This window comes from Daucus carota, chromosome 1, assembly GCF_001625215.2.
Source record: "Daucus carota subsp. sativus chromosome 1, DH1 v3.0, whole genome shotgun sequence".
Taxonomy (NCBI): domain Eukaryota; kingdom Viridiplantae; phylum Streptophyta; class Magnoliopsida; order Apiales; family Apiaceae; genus Daucus; species Daucus carota.
Window position 1 is genome coordinate 55,294,886 of NC_030381.2, and position 17,827 is coordinate 55,312,712.

The 17,827-nt window shown below is 31.3% G+C and overlaps 1 protein-coding gene across 2 annotated transcripts; it reads right to left on the minus strand.

Moving 5' to 3' along the window:
* Positions 1-2,117: 2,117 nt before the first annotated feature.
* Positions 2,118-16,933, minus strand: LOC108205225 (DNA glycosylase/AP lyase ROS1). 2 transcript variants are annotated; one of them, XM_017375086.2, is made up of 20 exons: positions 16,767-16,933; positions 11,668-11,973; positions 10,342-11,169; positions 8,482-8,796; positions 6,265-6,355; positions 5,646-6,171; positions 5,468-5,547; positions 5,292-5,376; positions 5,121-5,212; positions 4,919-4,987; positions 4,739-4,775; positions 4,586-4,668; positions 3,674-4,024; positions 3,466-3,502; positions 3,315-3,387; positions 3,064-3,185; positions 2,908-2,973; positions 2,699-2,813; positions 2,581-2,619; positions 2,118-2,443 (listed from the first exon to the last, which is right to left on the minus strand). In XM_017375086.2, the coding sequence occupies exons 2-20, from the start codon at positions 11,933-11,935 to the stop codon at positions 2,301-2,303; spliced, it is 3,420 nt and encodes a 1,139-aa protein (XP_017230575.1). In that variant the 5' UTR covers positions 11,936-11,973; positions 16,767-16,933; the 3' UTR covers positions 2,118-2,300. The 2 variants fall into 2 exon arrangements, with proteins under 2 accessions (XP_017230575.1, XP_063942229.1); XM_064086159.1 differs by lacking the exons at positions 5,292-5,376; positions 5,468-5,547.
* Between the last annotated feature and the right edge of the window lie 894 nt (positions 16,934-17,827).

A 17,827-nucleotide genomic window follows, 5' to 3' on the forward strand; every position in this document is an offset into this window, starting at 1 on the left:
AATGAGATGGAACATATATTGCTGGACCTCCTGACCTATATATCTCTAGCAAGTGGCTGTGATGGTACACACAAAGGTTCAGGATTTCTTATATCTTGTGACGCACTTCATCTGCCATGTCTTTTGGCTTTCTGAGTTCACCAACAACTAAGGCAGGGTTACAATATGTCCAAGATAACAAAACATGATTATCTTGGTGCTTTAATTGCAACCTTCTTAAAAGAGGGGCCGGGCTCATCATGCAATTGTGTTTCTTGCTCTAAATTTTTATCATCTTGCTCAAAACAATGTAAATGTGAAAGTATTGTTAACCCTGTATGCAGTGATCAAGTTGCATCAGCAATGCATACATGAAGAAAAGGAAATCACTTGTATAAAACTTCACAAGTTTTTTGTTTTTTGCCTACTGCTGCCTGAAAAATGGGAGTAAGCACCATAAAGGAAATTAAACTTATATATTAGAACCAGTGAACAAGACAAAAAAAAGCACCTCAATCCATCTCTTTCAAGTACAACATTTGCGAGAGCCCGATAGTTTTCTTCTACAGAAGTTCCCAATTCTTGGTATACAGTTTCAGTAGATCTTTTAGGACCAGTTTCACTTTTTCTTCAAGAATCCCACCCAAACTCAAGCAAGCCACCAATTAAAATGAAGGAACAGAAAAAACTTGTGAATTTGATCACTAAAAATCCACTATCCCTAAGGTGATGCAAATGAAGATATCTAACCTTACTTATTTTCCTTCAATAATATTCATATATTACTATACAGTCATCAAATCTACAAAAATAAATGTCAATTAACATATTCATCTTCGTAGACAGAGCTCCACATGCAACAACTTTAACCACCAAAACCTTCAGTTAACATTGATATTACCAAACAAAGCTTCACGCAAATCAGCTCTCACTATTACCAGCAAAAACAACTACTTGAACAACATACATATAGTAAAACAAACGACTAACATGTAGTCAAACAGCAATTTGAAACTGAAGATCATTAAAAAAACACAAAAACCAAAAATGATTTGCGATTTTTGTCCTTTTTGATCTTTCTACCTACTATATCAAGATGGGAGTATTGATCTTTTGACCTGCTATATCAAGATGGGAGTGAATTAATAATATATCCGAAACTCCTTTAAAATTTAAACCATTTGCATGTTAAATTAGCCCATCCAGGCGTTGATGCTCAATGACTAATTTTACCAAGCAAAATTTAAGCAGTATGGACACAAACAGAGAAAGAGATATAGATCATTTATAACTAAACAATACACATTCATCTGCAATACTCTTACTCATAGATCACCTAATATATGTACATGCATATACTTGAACAAATACCAATTATGGTCAATGTACATACACTTATATACATATAATATTAAACCCAAAGAAGAATTACCCTGTACACTTTGCAGTAAATTCACAACCTTATATGTCTGAGAACTTTTAAAAATATTACTGCAATGTACCCTTAAGAAACAACTTATACTTGTCATATAGAGCGGATATAGCAGCAATAACAAGAGTCAACATAAAAATATAAAACAGAGAGAAAAGTTTACAAACTAACCTCTGAGATCCAAGATCTAATAATAGACTCTGTTGTCCAAGAATATCTGGAAAATAGTTTCACATTGCTCCAGAACATTGCATATGAAGTTACAAAACTTGTCCAACCAAACCAGTTTTTTTCTTATTCATCCTCGAATAAGAACACACTAGAAGTGTTTTACCTCATAATTGTTTAAGCACCTCCAACAAATAAATATGATATAAGAGCATCTCCAACCATACAAAACTCTCAGCAAAAAGTTCAAAAATACCATAAATAAGAATTATAGAGAATATGTAAAAAATTATTAACTCTAGTGGGACATTCCCCTTGGCTAAAAATTTAGTCAACCTCTTGATGTTGGCTATGTTGGTCGAACCACTAGAGACCTGTAACAACTTGAAATATAATAACATAATATTTTTAAAATATAGCCAAACATAGCTAGTACACCAGCGGAGCACAAAGTTTTACAGGTTCAGTAAATTCTACATGATCCATATTTTATATCAATTCAGCCAACCATTTTAGCCAACCCCCTTGGAGATGTTCCTAAGAATCAAAACTTAACCACCTATTATAGATATACGTATAAATATTGTATAAACACATCAGATATTAGCAAACTATGAAACTGGAACTTAAAGAAACAACCAAGAGATACCACATTTGAAAAGTAGTATCATACCCAAATACGTGTTAAAAACCTCTAATCAATTTTATCTATACACAATTTCTATGCACCAACAGATCGTTTGGTCTTTTCTCCCTTCGTCTGCGTAGTCTTTCCTCGCTGCTTGCATGTCTTCATATGGAATAATTTATTTAGCATAGTTGGAAGCCTTGTTTCTCTATTGAATCCTCGATTACAATAATAACCTGCAGAAGCCAAGTGACTTGTGTTTATAGCGTTGTATAAATTGAAAACGTTGTTCTTTAACGGGTTTGTCATTCTATATGGAGTCTGGTAAAAAATTTGCAATTAATATGTCATGAAAAGAAAGAGTTACCATTACCTTGACTAAAGGCCTTGTGAATACATTCCATCGGTAATTCTGTCAATTTTAATATTCCGTAAGTAGATTTCATGTATTGAGAATAGATTCAAATTGTCAAAGTCCGAATCTTCCTTACCTCTGAAAGCCGATGTTACATTGGCTCCACAATACAGTAGTGCACTTGGAAGATTAGATAACCATTGTTTAGGTACACAAATTGGCACATTGGTAGATTCGTCATCAGCAAATACCTACCAACATTCTTATTTGAGCACTAGTAATATACAAAGTACATAGACTCATAAATAAATATGGAATTTCAAAAACTAACATTCATGGACTCACCTCATTAACCTGAAAGTATGTTCCATTAAGTGCAAAACTCCCTTTATTTGCACTACGCACGGGAATCTACACACAAATATTACTAGCGTCAATATAGTACATTCATCCATCATCACATTAAACAAAAACGACACTTGATGTGTTGCTCATCCTCACCATCAATGTTCCACTAACTGTCGTTGTAAAATCATCATCCTCGTTATTACTGAATGTGGGGTAACATACAATTTCACGTGAAGAACTGGAACCTTGTGAAAATGAACTCCTTAGCTTGCTACCTGAATAAAAGATTTTATCTTTAAAGAATTTTGCTCAGTAACGAGTTACAATCTCGTCAAAATAACTACTGCAAAAAAATATTAATAATCTTGTGCATAATGCATATGTATATATAACCATTATATTACCTTCTTCGTAGAATACCCATGGTGCAAAAAGATACGGAGATGGATCATTTGGATCCCTTTTATCCACTTGTAACTGTAATAAAGAATGCCTAATTATATCACAAATTAATCTAAAAACCATAAAACAACTCAAATGAATCGATTAACGTACTTGCTGTAAAATTGGATGTGAATCCGGAAGCTCATACCTACAGTTTAAACATATTGTTATATATGCTTGAATATATTCAAATTTATAATTTCATGATGATTACATATTGTGTCACCTCTAGCAGCTACATATGATTGTGTGTATAATCTACAATATATCATGTAAAATTTTACTAGAACTTAAAAATGACCAAATTACTTGAACTTACACTTGGTGTACACTTTCTAAACGGCCTCTGTGATTGGGTACAGGTGTTGCCTTAGGTCCTGATTGAACAACTAAATGTGAGTTACTTCCTCCATGCTTGTTACATTCTTTGTTACTAATTCTGATGGTAGGTATGTCATCATCGGACGTGTGAAAATCGGCATCAGACTCATGCAAAGGATTTTCATTAAGATCATGAAGATAAGATTTACGATCTTGGTAACAATCTTCGATATCCGGAAGATCAAACTCTTCACCGTAATTCTGTGGACTATGTGGCATCTCGACAATCGGTTTCTCTCTCACATTTGGCTTCTTTTTTATCTCTGGTGCAGGCAGCGCCAACCTTTTGCTAAATTTCAATTCAAGAAACTTTTATCCACGGATTCTCATATATATAATCCAACCACAAAAACAGAACACTATAGAGAATAGCATAAAATTAAACTTAATATAATCAAATAAGAATGATTGTCTAAATGTTTCTTGAGTTATAAAATAAATGATAATTATGAAATGATTTGGGACGCATACTTTGAGAGTCTATATACAATCATGTCAAAATTAAGTAACGACATTGAAGGAAAGAATACAACTCCATATAAATTTGAATATCTAATATCATTTAAGGCTGAAAATCATATGTAGAGTTTGTACAAATTTTATTACTTATCAAAACTGAACGAAATCATTGTATTGCTTTAAATAAAATTTAAATGATTTACTTATATTTTCTTATCAAAGACATTGTCTTACCTAGCATGCTATTAAGTTTTGACATAGTTGTTTTCAGTAAATACAATATAATTTTCATCAAAGTTACAAAAAAAGAGTATATAATTCATGTTTGTTGGGTTTCACGATTCATCTTTAATAGAGTATCAGTAACACAAGGGTAGGATATGATATAAACCTCGCTGATAAACTTGCATAATGCTTGCATTGTCCGCTCAGTGGGCATCCGTCACATCTTGGTTTCTTTTTTGTACAAATAATCTACATATAGACCAATACCATCTTGTAATGAGTTCATATAATAAATCATTCAAAAAACATTATCACGTACCTTTCCAAATGTTATTAAATGGTAATGTAATTCATATCTGCAAATAGACCAAAAGTTAGGGTAGAGAGCAAGTCATAAGTCATACTGGGAATTGTGTATAAAGGAATGAGAATGCAGTTATATATTCAAAGTCAGGAATCGTAGGAGAGTTATAAATTATTTGGATCATATAAACATTACAATGTCTCATGGCTAAGGGTGCACAAACGAGGAAATAGATATTTCTGAATGTTATCCATCACAGGGTACCTACATGGAATAAAAGTCGGTAAAATAATATTATTTATTCGTTGGTGATGACTTATTACATGTGCAATCTTGCAAAAATTTGTATAACATATAGATAAGTTATTAATAATTGATTCGTAAATGAAATTCTTACTCTTGTAAAAGATGCAGTTGGAGCCCTTCCGGAAGTGGCTGTAAAGGCACCCATCCTAATCGAACTACAACTCGACCAACATTTACGTCAACCTTAAAACAAAGCAAATTACCTTATATTACAACCATAGTTTGACGACAACAAATGACAACAAAAAATTTGCTCACTTACAGGGAATGCCACATGATAAAGTGACAAAAGTCGTATGCATTCTGCACTTTTTAAGCCTATACCATATATGCTCAGCAAGTATTCCCTGGATAAACAAATTACAAATAATTATAGTTTATTAAATCAATTATTGTTTTTCTTATAAATGAAGTCAAGTTGCTTATATGGCAACATACTTTGCATCTTTTGGTGGGACATCTCTCAACCACTCCAAGTCCATAGACCCATGATCACGCATTACACGATCAAGACAAGCCTTCAAAATTTTTTATTCATTATAGATAGTTCAAAAAATAATTCGTAACATAAGACTAACCCATAAATTCTTTATTTACTTAGTCAAAAGTTGTGTACCTTGATTTCATTTGCAAGTACAGTTTCCATTCCTCGACCTTGTATGATTTCAACAACCTCGGCAATTGGTGCTTGCCTAACAGACTCCCAGTCTATAGCATCCATATTGTCATCATTTCTTTCCCTTGGTTGACAATAAGTTTTTCTTAACTTATCCCAATCCCTTTTATGTTTCTCATTTTTCTTAATCTTTCTATCCGGAAAGCCTCGCTTATTGTACCCATTGCTTAACGAGAAAATGGGTCCAATTATTTTCTCCTTTTTAGCCTCACTTTTTGCTTGAAAACTTTTGACTTTAGTACCTTCTCTATCTATTATGGAAGCACAATTGACCAGACTTTCAATTTCACTTTGAGATCCAATGTGACTAATTTCTTGGAAAGTACTTTTATTTCCCCATTTTTGCATTTCGACATCTTTTGGGAACAATTCTAGTGGTAGACATGCTGATAACTTTTCATGGATTTTACTACTTCTCTTTATATCTCTTGGTGGAAAGCGTGCCGCAAAACACATAAAGGTGGAGCTGAAAAATACAACATATGTTTCTATTGACATTGTGATTTGGCAAAAAAAAAAAGGTAATGTGAAAAATAATTTTCATTAGCTTTTTACTTACCTTGAGAGGTGGTCGCTAACATTTTGAGTCAGATAAGCTCCTATAATAGAATCCATTACAGAGCCCTTCCATCTTGAGAAGCTTCTATTACCTGTAAAGTCAAATTGGGTACTTAAAATTCAATATTTTGTGATTGTCATCCAAAAAACTGTAAAATATTATGTTTCAACGTTCATGTCATAGTTCTATAAGGCTGAATTGGAAGAATTCAACCAACGACAGTTCGACGTGGGGGAGATAAATTTTCAGTTTTTTATCTCCTTTTTCCAAAGGTCATCTTTCTTATTTATTTTGTTAACTACTTAAAAACAAAAAAACACACATTAACCTTCTACAATTTTTCAGTTAAGTAAAATGGCAAACATGTTTCAACCAGATAAGATTTATGTTCTTCTAAATTTCGTATAAATGTTCTGACCGAGTAATACACATATTTTTAGTGATAGACATTAGACAATAACATGCTTATATTAAGCTTTGCAGATTAAAAAGTTGGAAACATAACCCAATGATGTTGTTGGCTAATTAAAAGCTAGTTGTTTCTTTTTCTGTCAGTTTATGTATTTCATGTTCTTATGGCCGTATACATATTCCTAACGAAAGCCATTGCTTATTTCTCGAGCAAGTAGTGAGTAAGTGTAAATTAAGCTGACATAAAGCGATGACGTATAAGATATCAAGGAATGTGGATTTTATCCAATAAGCATCATGTATTTTATCCAAAATAGCTTTATTTTGCAAAATAAACTAATAAAGCAGAATTATGTCGCATAAACATTGCATCTGATGAATAGGGGTCTTAAGAAGTGTTGGAATTTGGAGCTATTAACAATAACTATATACATATATGTAGAGTCTTATATGTTTATCATTCATCTTTCCAAAGTACTCTATAAAAATATAAACAATTTATCTAAAGACATGTCAATCTTCCTGATAAAGTAGTTATCGTTGCTGCCTCTATTTTTCATTTCTTTCTCATTTTGGTATTTGCTCTTGAGTTATCATTTTGTTATATTGTCCTGCATTTATTATTTTTCTACTACTAATATTGAACACTTATTAAAGTCAGGTTTCGTAGTGCACCAAATGAAAAGCTACATGTGAAAGATACTAAACCAAATAACAAAGTACTTGCAAGAGCATCTCTAATGACGCTCTTAAATCACTCTTTAGAATATAATATAATATAATATAATATAATATATTATAATATGTGGCTCCTAGTGAGTTAAGACATTGAAAAAGATGACAATTCCAATGCTCCTCTTTATACTTGCTCTCTATTCATATTTTATTCATATATATGAGAGAGAAAAGTGAAAAGAGAGAGAAAGGTTGGATGTAAAGTGGGAGAAAAAATAATATTATATTCATGAATAAAAAATTAAGAGCTAGTGGATGCTCTTTAAAAGAGAGGAGAGATGATAGGCTCTTAAATTTTTAAAGAGTTTCTAGGAGCCCATTGGAGCACTGTTTTTTGATTTTCTCTTTAAATTTAAGGATAAGAGCTTGTTTAAGAGCCTCATTGGAGACACTCTAAAAGAACAAGCAATTACTATGATTCGCTAAAAAATGTTATAGGAAATGTAGAAGTAAAATACTAAAAATATAAGGATATTACATAAGCGTAAAATAGTTTAAGAAGTATTTTCATGATTAGGATACAACATTACTTGATCAGTTGATTTACAATCTGGTTGAGCATCGTACCATTCTGTAGGTGCAAGACTTGTCACCATTATACCTAATAATGAATTTTATTTTGAATGTATTTGCTAAAGGACACAGTTTATACACTAATTGACACAACTAAGACCAAAAGGAAAATACTTGTTAAAGAGAGAAAAAAATAGAATTACGCATAAAAGTTTTCAAACTCGTGCAAATTTAAAAGATGAATCACAGACTTCACAAGTGACTATTTAAGAAGGTCCAAACATAACGTAACATTTAACATTTAGACTTAATAACTATATATAATTATAACTTTCACATTTTTCCATTCTAATCTTAGAAAATGATTTTCTTTACTTAAACAAAAAAAAACAAATATGGCATGTATTTATTTGCTAATTATTCAGAAAACTACACGTTATAAAAAGGATGAGAGTTTATATATTTACTCTATTTAATATTTTTAATCAATGTAACTATTATATCTATTTTGTCAAGAAGTTAAAAATGTGTAATGCCTACATGGATTCCAAAAGATACCTTGAAAGCCCCCGAGTATAGATATCACAGATTCTACTTTATTTATCATTATTTGTCTCTCTGTATCCCAGTATTCTTCATCTTCACCTTGTTCATAGTTTTTACCACAACTATCCATAAGCTTTAGCCAAGCTTTCTCGGACTTTTCATCAAGATCAACTTTGGGCAATGCTTCCTTCTTTTTCTTCTTTAAAGGATTAAATCTTCCTTTATATGGAACTATTGATGCACCTACACTTCGATCTCGCACCACGAGTTGATCATATTTGTGATCAATGGTAGGAGACTCAAATTTATCAATAACATCGACAAAGCCTGCATAAAATATAATCATATATAATGTATAACAATGTAGAACATAAAAGATAAAATATAGTAAAGTACAATATATATATATATATATATATATAGGGTTGCACTCCACACAGAACACTTTAAAAAAAGAACAACACAGAACACTATCATAACACTTTTTCTTTTCATAAAAAATGATTTGTTATGATTATAATTACATAGTTAAGCACTAACTAAACTTAATATATGAAATCTAACATCCAAATCTATCCAAATTATTAATATGAAATATTATAGAATCCAGAACGGAATCCATAATAGAATCATGTATATATTCTTTCCATGATTAATATCACATGGAATCATGTTATTTTTAATCCATATTTGTTGTTAAACATGTGAGATACTATTATTATTCATAATAAATGGTTAATTAGCTTAAAGTTAGAATTTAATTCAAGTTTTAGATGAGATTCTATGTTCGATTCCAAAGTGTTCTTCTTTGTTCTTCTTTTAAGGGTGTTCTGTTTTGAGCAATGCCCTATATATATATATGGTTCGCGCTCAAGAGACAACCAATGCTTAAAATAGAACCACTAAGCTTCTGTTGCAGAACCCTATATTTTACATAGATTTTCAGGATCTAAATCTATATACATGTTTTTTTTGGCATCGTTGTGTGCGTTCAGAAGTGATTTCAAAATATTATACATAAATAACACATTTTTTTCATGTGCAGTTGTGCTACAGAACCCTAACTAATACTAAAAATAAGACTAGAAATAAGGTAATGGTTCTTTGGGTTCTCTCTCTAATGATTCTCTCTTGAACATGACATATATATATATATATATATATATATATATATATATATATATATATAGCAATGAAAGCATGATCTTATACATTATAATATTACAAAACCTCTACATTATATGATTGTTGATCTTTTAATATTACTGTTTTTATTTTTATGAATTCAATGAACCCTCCACTATTATCAATATAAAGCGTATCTACTATTTTGCCTACAAAATATTTATGACAACTATCTATTCCGTTCCAATGATATGTGTGATCTTCATTTAGGCTTTTGTATGATTTCGAAAACGTTGAGCCTTTTTGTAGATGTATGTGTAGGAGATGATTTTAAGGTTATAATATATACAAACTTAATGAGTATATGTATGTGCTTATACAAACCTAATAGGCATACTATAACTCTAAGCAAGTTTAAATCAAATATAGGTCTCTTTCTTTGTGCAGCTGTGGGTGTAGTGTTACTAAGAATGTGGGTGCAGTGCTGCTAAGAATTATTAGTATAAAATTGATTAAACATATATACCCTCTATTAATTAAAGCCCGTTAATAAATTTGACGAATTGCAATATATTGTTAGGAAAAATGAAAGCTTAGTTCATTAAATGTGAACTTTATTAAAGAGATTTGTTTGTGCAAAAATAAAATATTTGAGGCCAATAAGTGCAAATAAGTCATTAAATTATACGATAATGCATATCCATATCCATAAATATAAATATATTTAAATCAATATAAAATGCTTACTATGCACATTCGAATCCTTTCCTTGAAGGAGGCTCTCTTGCGATAAACATTCTTCGATCCTCTTTCCAGATTCATTTTTGGGAGATGCTTTTATATTGTTCCGTCTCTTCTTCATTTCCATCCTTTTGTTTGCAATTTTGTGATACAACTCATTACTTAGGTGTTCCAGAAGATTGACTGATGATGACGAACTGCATATAAATTTTATAGGCCGAGAAGTGTATATGCGCCTTTTAGTGCATCCGGGTGATCTCTTTTTCCTCCGATTTATCGAACATGATGTCAAGTTGTTCACACAATCATCCGTTGTTGTTTCATTGAGTCTTTTGTAGATCCAATGTCTCACACTCCTCCTTCGCTTGTTTATTTTGGGGAAAGAAATCATATTGAAATCACAAACCTTCAAAGGTTTGCCCACATTTTCGTCATGTGTCTCTTTTTCAAAAAACTTCAGAGCTCGTTTGCATGATGAATTTGGAAGATGTCCCTGCAAAACATCTTTTGACAAACCAAAAACATGTTCCCACCTATTATTTTTTACTGAAACCTCCTTTGAAATAGTTTCTTTACCATGACTCCTTTTTGAACGTCGTATAGGAGTTGATCGCTTCAAAGGAGTTTTCGGCATAAATTTTGAGGCTTGATCATTATGTGTTTTTCTCTTGGCGCTTTCTAATATCTTGGGTTTATGATTCTTGAGTTTCTTTTGCGGTGTTTTGTTGAGATGAATACGACTATTAGGCCTCTTTTTTGATTCCTGCTTTTCTGGAGTCGAAGTAGCCAAGACAACTCCATCAATTTCCTTACTTGAATGATATGATGTATCATCTGTAAGAACAAAAAAAATAAATAGAAAATCTCAGTAACACTAATTGCATAAGAAAATCTAACATCTCTTGTTTGTTAAACACGACCATGTAAATTTATATTTAGAAATTTCACGAAATAAACTAAACGTGTTTGGAATCCATTTTTTTATTTCACATTATACCAATATAATAGGTAAAAAAATTCTAAATAGTTTGCTTTGATCTTTCACTCTAAATAAAGTTCGATAATCATCATTACAATCAAGAAAATGTTACACGAATTACAATACATTTCTCTTGTCAATAGCAGAAAACCTCATAAGAATTGTTATATGACCGAATTAATTCACGATAAACAGCAAAAAGGTTCAGTAAAGATTACACTGTTAATTAATTTTGATTATCAAAAAAGACACGTGTGAAACATAATAATTTTTTGTCGTCAAATCAAGCATGTGCAGTCAAACGTAATAATATCTTGATAACCCATTGCATTTGACATAATAAAACTACTTACTGTGTTGGACGGGCATGGCTAGAGTATTGACAGTACCACCAGATTGAACCTTGGCCGAAACAACGCCTGTTGCTTCAAATTCGAATTTCGAACTTTGATTACCATAAACTACAGCCCCTGATTCTTCATCAAGTTGGACAACATTCACCCCTCTTGTTTCCAAATCCTTATCTTCCAACCTTGCATTGATCAACACTTGACTCATTACATTCTGCTTTTCGGAAATTGATGGTGCTAGAATATATTCTTTCCCGAACTCTCCTTCCATTTGAAAACACTTCTTTTATATTAAATTTCTACGGTTCCCTGTAAATCAAGATTACACACATTTAAAGTTTAATTAATAATACAAATATCAAAGAATCAAAAACTACCTTTAACAGAAATAGAAATATACATTATCTTTTTAACTACTTAAGATCAACCTACTTTTTGGAACAAAACCAAAAAAGTCAAAGAAAATTACACATCATTTCAATTAGCAAAAATAAAATAAAATTACACATCATTTCTTAATGCACATTAAACAACAATATTACACGATGGTAATTCAAATATACTATGTCACGCTTTAACAAATATTCTGCTACATGATGGTAAGTCAAATATACCATGTCACACTTTAACAAATATTAATGCAGAAATCTCCTGTTATTAAAATGGATTTGATGTCTTTTTACAAGACTAGTTCTAATATTAATCGTGAACCTAGTTATTATTATTTTGGACGATAACTACATATATTAATATTTTCATATATAATTGTTTCCTCACCATCAATGTCTATTAACATATGGTAAAATCAAACAATATATTTTAATACTATGATATATACGAACAAGATAAGTATGGATTGATGTTTACAAATATATTAATATCAGAGCCTACTAAGGGAATGATTACCATGATTCCTGTGTGGAAGAGGTAAGAGATAGAAGAGATAACAAAACCGAATATGTCATAGTTTAGCCAATTTAAAGATCAATGTCCTGTTTTGCTGATCTTCTTTTCAAAGAATAAGTTCTTAACTCCTTTCGTAAAGAATTAAGCACAAAATGAGATTAGCCAAACAGAGGCTACCGAAAGGCTTATAAAAACAATCAAATTTACCGTAAATAACAAGGAAGAAAGCTAGAAACAAAACCCAAATATATTAAAAACAAGTTGTCTAAAGGTAGGTACAATAGGAGGGACTTGGATCAATGGAGTTTGATGCACACTACACGCAACACTTCAGCGACATAATAATATAATTTCATGCAAAAAGAGAATCCTCACATATTTTATATCACCTTTTCCAGAAAGCAAGTTAAGTCATGACACTTAATATTCTTGCAAATATGAACAATTCTTTTTCGACTCCTCTCCCCAATTTAAAAAACTCTTATCAACTATGTGTTAACTTGAAACATACAAATCCAATCATAAATCTATGAATCACAATAACCTCATAAATTTGTGACCACAAAGTAATAACAAGCCAGAAACATAGTTAAACGATGCAACTCATGTAAACAATCTAATTTAGCTAATTCACAAACATGATCACATAAACAGTGATATAAACACTTCAAACATTATCAGTTTAGTCTAACTAAGATTATCACTTAGTATTAATTGTTGTTTAATGGGTTCTATAAAAACTTTTACTGGTTAGTGAATTGTTTGGATTTAATATCTCTGAGGCGTGTTAATCATGTACCACGTAATTACTCGGTTTATTACATATTGGTCTTTGCTTAAGTAACACTCTTGGGATGGGTTTATTAGTTCAAGAATTGATTAGCTTGATAAATTTGAGAGGAAATGATTGAGGTTTGTACATTTTTATAATCATTTTATATCATTTATTTTTAAAAAAATTCTAAAAGTATAATTTGTTGGTTTTGTTTTAAGGACAGCAGCTCTTATATCTATCTCTAAACTTATAAATTATAGGATAATTATTATCAATATTTATTATATCTTTCTGTTTTTTTGAAACATATTCTTTTAAATTTTTAAAATAATGTATAATAGTTGTTCACAATCATTATAATTTTCTAACTTGTAGTCGTAACTCAAATTTATAACTAAAAATGAATTTTCTATTCTCATTTATACACATCTTCTAAATAATTCATAATACTAAATTTGCATTATCTGCTTTAGTTCATTCTTCTATTGAACTTATTTTCTTTCTCTCTTTTCAAATTTTTATTCCAAAAACATTCGGTTCTTAAAAGTTTAATTTGCATTGTGTTTTATATTGAAAAATGAAAAATGAAGTGAAAACTTTCATATAAATTTCGTTCTGCAAATAGTTTCCAAATCCCTTTTAAATGACAGGAAGAAAAGAATACCTGGTAATGTTCTCTTTTCAGCCCTTTATTTGAAAAATGTAGTATGGCCTCACAATTATTTATTTAGAATTTGTCTATTTTAATATTAACCAGAACAATAACACATGTATAATTTGCAATAATGATATTATTTTTGCAACATAACTTTTATCTTGCATATATTAAATTAGCGAATCCAACTAATTATATCATTGAAAAGTTCTAAGTTTCACTTATTTGCGTGTGTGTATGACTAGAATATTCAAACTGCTAATTAAATACAAAAAATTTGAAGGCAAGGTAAACAAGAACTGTGATACTAGTAATATAATTGCTAACTTGGATCATAAAGATCTAAGATGATATAATACATGGTGTCTAGCAACCAGGTGCGAACAAGTCACACAATGTCATACTGATATTGAGGAAAAAAGGTAAGCTTAAAAGAAATATGAAGGATCAGATGTACATAAACATCATATTTGTTAGCCTTCATATCTTTCTTATAACATAATAACATATATGTGAATAAAAACGCTTTAGAGCAAAGGGAATGGAGTAGTCAGAATATTTGGTTGTGTAAGATTTACGAAGTCGAGATTAGCGAAGCCTCTATCACTGTGCCTAGGCAGACTTGTATCTCTTGCATTTGACTCCCTGAATGTGTTTGGAATGATAAAACTATAAGAGAAGGATAGTAAGCAGCGGGGCCATAACAATTAGTAAAGATTTATGATGGTGTAAGATAGTTTCACATGCAATTGAGTTTGTATGAAGTGTGCAAGAAGAGTGTTTTTGCGTGACTATTATTTAGGTAGAGACAGCCGATGGAGGACAATAAAGAGAGAGATAAACATATCGATGCCAACTCACTGGAGTGTATCAGGGAAGGTGAATGTGTAAGCTATAAAACACGAGAATCACATGTTGGAACCTCCTCAAGAAGGTAGAAGGAGAGGGGGGGTGCAAGAATCATTGAGACAGGGAGTACAATTGTCCTAGTCCAGGCTGGAAATTGAATAGAAGATCAGATGGGTAAGATCTATATTTACAATCAGTAATAATCTTAATAGCCTACCAAGGGAATAATGACTATGTTTCCTGCAGTGGGAAATAGAGATAATCGAAAGATATGCATATGAAGAAGAGCTAATCCTCTGGAATTTAATGCGTGGACTGCCCTGATTGAAGAGACTGGGAGAGTAGCAGAGGTAAGTAAATTTGAACTATTAAGTCAATAATCAATTTTTCTAGTTCGACTCCGAAGAGGATCTCTACTTCGTTTCTGAAGTTAAAAAGGAGTGTTAAACAGTTTAAGACTTCGAAAGTCACTAAGTGGCCCTTAAATATTTGGGACCCACATCTCTTTTATTTTAAAAAGCCTCTAACTCCTGCTTATTTTTGTTTCATTAATATAGATTTTATTCTCATTCTGTTACTTATATATGCACCTCTTTTTGTTGATAGTTTGTGAGTGAACCTTTACCCAGTTCAAGTTCAAAATTGGTTCTGTACTGCAGAACTAACACATTTACTTTCCTTATTTTCAGGGACACATATCGAAGATTCGTAAAGTTTATAATGCTTTTTTAGAAAAATTTCCTTTGTGTTATGGCTATTGGAAATGGTAGGCAGATCATGAAGAACGTATGGGTTCCACTGACAAAGATATTAAGGTCTATGAATGGGCAGTACAAAAAGTAACCTATTCTGTAGACATGTGGTTGCATTATTGTGTATTTGCCATCAACACATATGGAGATCTTGATACTATTAAAAGGTATATACTACCTACTGGCTCTCTTTTCTCTTTAGGGAAATTGTTTTCAGCAGTTTATCAAGTGCCACATGGGTTTTTTTTACTGTTAATTTAGGGATGCGATAATCAGATTCTGTTTTTATGGATTTCAGGCTATTCGGACGTGGTTTAGTCTATGTTGGATCAGACTTTCTATCTTACACTATGTGGGATAAATACATTGAGTATGAATACACACATCAGGAATGGTCTCGCCTTGCCATGATCTACACACGGATATTAGAGAACCCTAATCAGCAACTGGATAGTTACTTCACCGGGTGATCATTCTAAATACATATCAAGTTTGGAAAGTTTACAGATTAAAAGATATGCATATCAAGTTAGGCAAGTTCAAAGATTAAGGTCCACTCTCTGTTCTTCAGCTAATCTTATTTATAATATTCTTATTTACAATTATAACAACATCATAGCCTACAAAGGGAAAAATGACCATGACTCCTACGAGGAAGAGTTGAGAGATAGAAGAGATAACAAATATAGATATGTAACAGCTTAACTAGTTTAAAGATCAATGCCCTGTTTCGCTAATCTTCTTTTCAAAAAAATAAATTCTTAGCTCCTTTCCCAAAGAGCTAAGCACATAATAAGATAAGCAAACATAGGCTACCGCAGTCCGCAAACCCTATAAAAAACTCTGAAAAAACTTTTTCTACTGTAAATTAAAAAGAAGAAATAAATCCCGAACATAATAAATATAATTTCGAACATGATAAGAGTCCTCTTCCCAAATTCCATACTCCTATCAACAATGTTATACTTAAAACACGATCATGAGTCTATCAATCACAATAATCGCGTAAATTAGTGGCTGCGAAGTGATAACAAGCAAAAACATAGGATACCAATGCAGCTCATATAAACAAGTTAATTTAACTAATTAAAAAACATGATCACGTAAACAGTAACATAAACACTTTAAACATAATCAGTTAAGACTCATTGAGATTATCACGCACCTTCAACTGACGCAAAGCTCTGCTCTCCGGCGATTTAGTGTCCGTTGCAGAGGATGAATTGTCGTTTAACGAGATTTGTTGCTCCTAAACCCTTGTACTAGTGGTGATCGCTTGGGTTTTGTATTCTCGTACGGACACTCTGTTGGGTTTATTACATGTTAGGTTTGTTTGAGGTAGCGGTCTTGGGCCGGGTTTAATATGTAATAAATTTAAAAGAATTATGAGAAATTGAAAATTTAACCTATTTTTCGGTGATTAACTTTATTTCTAAAATTGATTTCGTAAGAATGTATGTTGCGATCTTAAAAGATAATTTATAATATTTTATTATTAGATTGTTATATTTTATTGTTTAATTACTTTTTATTTATAAATGACAAATAATTTATCTTAAATTTTTTGAAAATTCACTGTATATCTATCTAAATAAGCCGGTGAGATACTGAATATATCTAAATTTATGATTGTTTAGCTGATGGTGATTTGAAATAATAGAAGTGCTTAAATACTTTTTAGAAAACTAAGCACTTAGAGCATCTTCAACGGTGTTGGCTATAATGGTTGGTTAATTGGGCCTGTAAGACATTATGTAAAATTTGTTGAACCTGTAATACATTTTGCTTCGATGGTATTGGCTATATTTGTTGGTTATAATTTAATTATAGTATGTTATTAATATTTTGGATTGTTATAAATAGAATATATCACTTTAATATATTAATAAGTGATGTGTAATCTTCCAACAGATTTTCTTACAGACCTATAGCGGATCGACAAATATAGTCATCCATATGAGGTTGGCAATAATTATAGATAACAGGTGGGAATGGTTGGAGCGCGAATTTTTGAAGCCATTAGCTATAATTTTTATTTTTGATATGATAGTAATGATTTTAGCTAAGGGGTCTTCATGGTTGGAGATGCTCTTATGTTATGTAAATAAGAGCATCTCCAGTGACGTTGGCTATAATCGTTGGTTAAATTAGATCTGTAAGACATTACGTAAAATTTGTTGAACCTGTAAGACATTTTGCTTCAATGGTACTGGCTATATAGTTGGC